Source organism: Salvelinus sp. IW2-2015, unplaced genomic scaffold (assembly GCF_002910315.2).
Source record: "Salvelinus sp. IW2-2015 unplaced genomic scaffold, ASM291031v2 Un_scaffold3072, whole genome shotgun sequence".
Lineage (NCBI taxonomy): Eukaryota > Metazoa > Chordata > Actinopteri > Salmoniformes > Salmonidae > Salvelinus > Salvelinus sp. IW2-2015.
In genome coordinates, this window is record NW_019944363.1 from 66,122 (window position 1) to 69,686 (window position 3,565).

General features: G+C 39.6%; 1 protein-coding gene across 1 annotated transcript in view; it reads right to left on the bottom strand.

Annotated features, from left to right (window-relative positions):
* LOC139025692 (KICSTOR complex protein SZT2-like) overlaps positions 1 to 3,565 on the bottom strand; it is a 99,042-nt gene that overhangs the window by 38,824 nt on the left and 56,653 nt on the right. Inside the window, exon 19 of the mRNA XM_070440857.1 lies at positions 2,654 to 2,693. Within this exon, the coding sequence (XP_070296958.1) occupies positions 2,654 to 2,693 (40 nt within the window). The remainder of the gene's footprint in view (positions 1 to 2,653; positions 2,694 to 3,565) is intronic.

The window sequence follows — 3,565 nt, forward strand, 5'->3', positions numbered from 1 at the left end:
TGGGATTTATGTTTATTTTAAACTGTTGAGCTGACCACCTGACATACACAATACGTAATTTATTAAAGGAATACTTAATTCAACCCCGTCGAAGTGCAGAGCAGGAAATACCACAACACAGAATTCAAAAGAGAATTTTAATTGTCAAATAAAAAAAAAAAATTATCAGCATGCACACCGATTCCTTCCTCACTGCTGTCCAAGAATGAACATTTAATGGAGGTTGATATTGAGGTTAAGTCAGTCAAAAACTTGTTATAATTCGAATCTTTCTAACCGCAGTTGGTACAAGGGGCTCAAAAATAAAATCAAATTAGAAGAATTCAAGATCGTGGGATGTGAGTGTGATACATCAGGTTAGGGAATTGTAGGTACTGCCTATGACAACGCACCCATTGTGCTGTCTCCTAACCGCAGACCAATAGTAGGATAGTGTGCGTGAATAAATAATTATTTTAAGGGGAAGATAAAGCAATATTTTGTAGAGAGATTTAGAATTGCTCTTGAAATAAGATATTTTAAAAACATACTATACCCTGTATCATTTAGAAAGATGTCTTTGCTACATCCCTTGCCAATCACTCTCAAAAGCTTCTAAAACAACATTAGATTCTTTCTTCGGAATCATACCACCACTAACTTCAGGCGACGTGGGAACAAAGCAAAAGATTTAAGAAATTTTAATTAGAGGAATTGAGTAAAAGAAAGGGAACTACGTCAACGACCACAACAATACATTGGTACAGTAAAAAGTGTGCCTACATCGACAGACTGGACTGTTCTAGAAGGAAAGGATATCATGCCTGATTCTAATTTGAGTGCCGACAGGAGATAAAGTAATATAACAATACAAAAGAAATATAAAATCTTTAAAGATAATATTCCTGAAAAAAACATTGTGAATATATATATTAGAATATAATATGATTATGGATGGTTTTTAGATTACGAGCATGTACACAATCACAGTCACACCATTTCTGAAATCCTATTTGGTCAGCTAAGGAACCAAGAAATCACAGAGTAATTAGATAATTCTGCTTCGTAGAATCCCATATTAAAACTTCACATCATGCAATTTATTATTGCCAAATATACTAACAGGTCCATAGAATGACAATGCATTCGAGGACAGAGAGAGGTCATTTTTAGTTTGGCTACCAGCGCACAGAAATGACATCTACAAATATCAAAAAACATCATAGGCAAAGATGCATAAACGCTACTCGCTTATTGAACCCTGATTACCTTCCTCCAGCCAATCCGAATTTTAGAAGACAAACCTGGCAAAAAATTGAAGTAGCGTAACATTTGGTTTAATTTATGTGGTCTTTGCGTTGGTACAGCATGTCATTTGGTTTCAATTTTATTGGCTGGGCATTATTGGTCATTTATTGTGTGTTTTCATGTTATTTTATTGCTGGGGCGCTGATGATCTGACATGGTGATTGGTTTAATTTTATTGGCCATGTGGCATGTCATTTCGGTTAATTTTATGTGGGCCTGCTCGTTAGGCGTTCGGGGATACACCTTTTAGAAATTAAAATCGCCTGAGTGGCATGCCTCATGGATATACTAGCCTGCTAAGACCTGACTGGTGGCTCTATTAGTGCATTGCCTGTTAGAACTAGGGAGCCAATGGTGTCGCACGGAATAGGTGCAGTAGTGCATATGTAGGAATTAGGGTGCCATCTGGCGGACGCAGGACAAGGCGGCTGCTGTTCTTCCTGAGAACTGACAGAAACTAGAGGCTTGTAATAACTCTTGGTTTCTCTGAACGGCGGACTATGAGGTCTGCAACCGACCACACTACTGTTTAAATAATATATATTATCTCTGGAGGGGACTAGAGGTCTCACCACCGCACACACACTACTGTTAATATATATATGATTATCTCTGGACGGGGACTAAGAAGGCTCATTCCGACCGCAACACTACTTTTTGATTAAATATAATATATTTAATCTCTGCGGGACTAAGAAGTTCGTCGGACCGACACACTACTGTTAATATTAAATACTTATATTATCTGCTGGCGGGACTAGGTCTAGACTCTACAGACTACTTTTATCGACTGACTAGTCTCACCGAGCCGACCTCCTAGTCAGAGACATGAAAATGGTCCCCCTGGAATTCAACTCCCATAAATACACTGATAACACTTAAAATATAGAAACGCAACACTGTAAAGTGTTGGTCCCATGTTTCATGACCTGATAAAACTAAAAATCCCAGAAATGTTCCATGTTCACCAAGAAGCGTGATTTCGTCAAAATGTTGTGCCACAAATTCAGTAACAGTCCCTGTTAGTGAGCATTTGTCCTTGGCCAAGATAATCCATCCACCTGACAGGTGTGGCATATCAAGAAGATAAACAAACATCATGATCATTACACAGGTGCACCTTGTGCTGGGGATAATAAAAGGCCACTTAAATGTGCAGTTTTGTCACAACACAAAGCCACAGATGTCTTGTGTTTTGAGGGAGCGTTCAATTGGCATGCTGACTGTAGGAATGTCCAGCAGAGCTGTTGSCAGATAATTGAATGTTCAATTCTCTACCAGAGGCCGCCTCCAACGTCGTTTTAGACCATTTGGGCAGTACATCCAACCGGCCTCACTACCGCAGACCACAAATAACCACGCCAACCCAGGACCTCCASATCCGGCTTCTTCATCTGCTGGATCGTCTAGGGGGGGGGGGGTATTTGGTGCTGAGGAGTATTTGTCTGACCTTTTGTGAGTATATACTCATTCTGATTGGCTATGCCTGGCTCGCCAGCGGGTGGGCCTGGCAGCCAAGCAGTTGGGCCTATGCCCTGCAACATGCACCCATGGCTGCAGCCTGCCCAGTCATGTGAAATCCATAGATTTTGGCCTAATTTATTTATTTCAATTGACTGATTTCCTGAACTTTTTTTATGAACTATAACTCAGTAAACTCTTTGAAAGTGTTGCGTTTATATATTTGTTCAGTGTATTAGGGTTAATCACATAACGTGAGCGAATAAGAAATGGTTAAATATTCTACTAGCTCATCTATACTGTGGTAGATACTTTATTCGTTGACAGTCCTCTGAGGGTCTGTAGTCTAAACCTCATTGACAGTCCTCTCAGAGGGTCTGTAGTCTAAACCTCATTGACAGTCCTCTCAGAGGGTCTGTAGTCTAAACCTCATTGACGGTCCTCTCAAGAGGGTCTGTAGTCTAAACCTCATTGACGGTCCTCTCAAGAGGGTCTGTAGTCTAAACCTCATTGACGGTCCTCTCACATTGAACCATAACACAATTTGATAGACAGTAATCATGAATGATGATACACATGATACATGCGCGAGCCAAAAGCTGTGAGTTTTTGAAAAATACTTCGTAGTCACAAAATTCTGGAGCATGTCTTTAACAAAAATTCCACCCAAAAACTCAACTTTTGGTATTTGTATCATTAGTCCATTGTTGATATAGTCCCAAACTGTTTCGCATGTCAGCAATCAAGTTAAGATATAGAACTTTCAAAATACAAAATACTGCCGTTGATGAGATTGTTTTTGGGTGAAATTTACTTT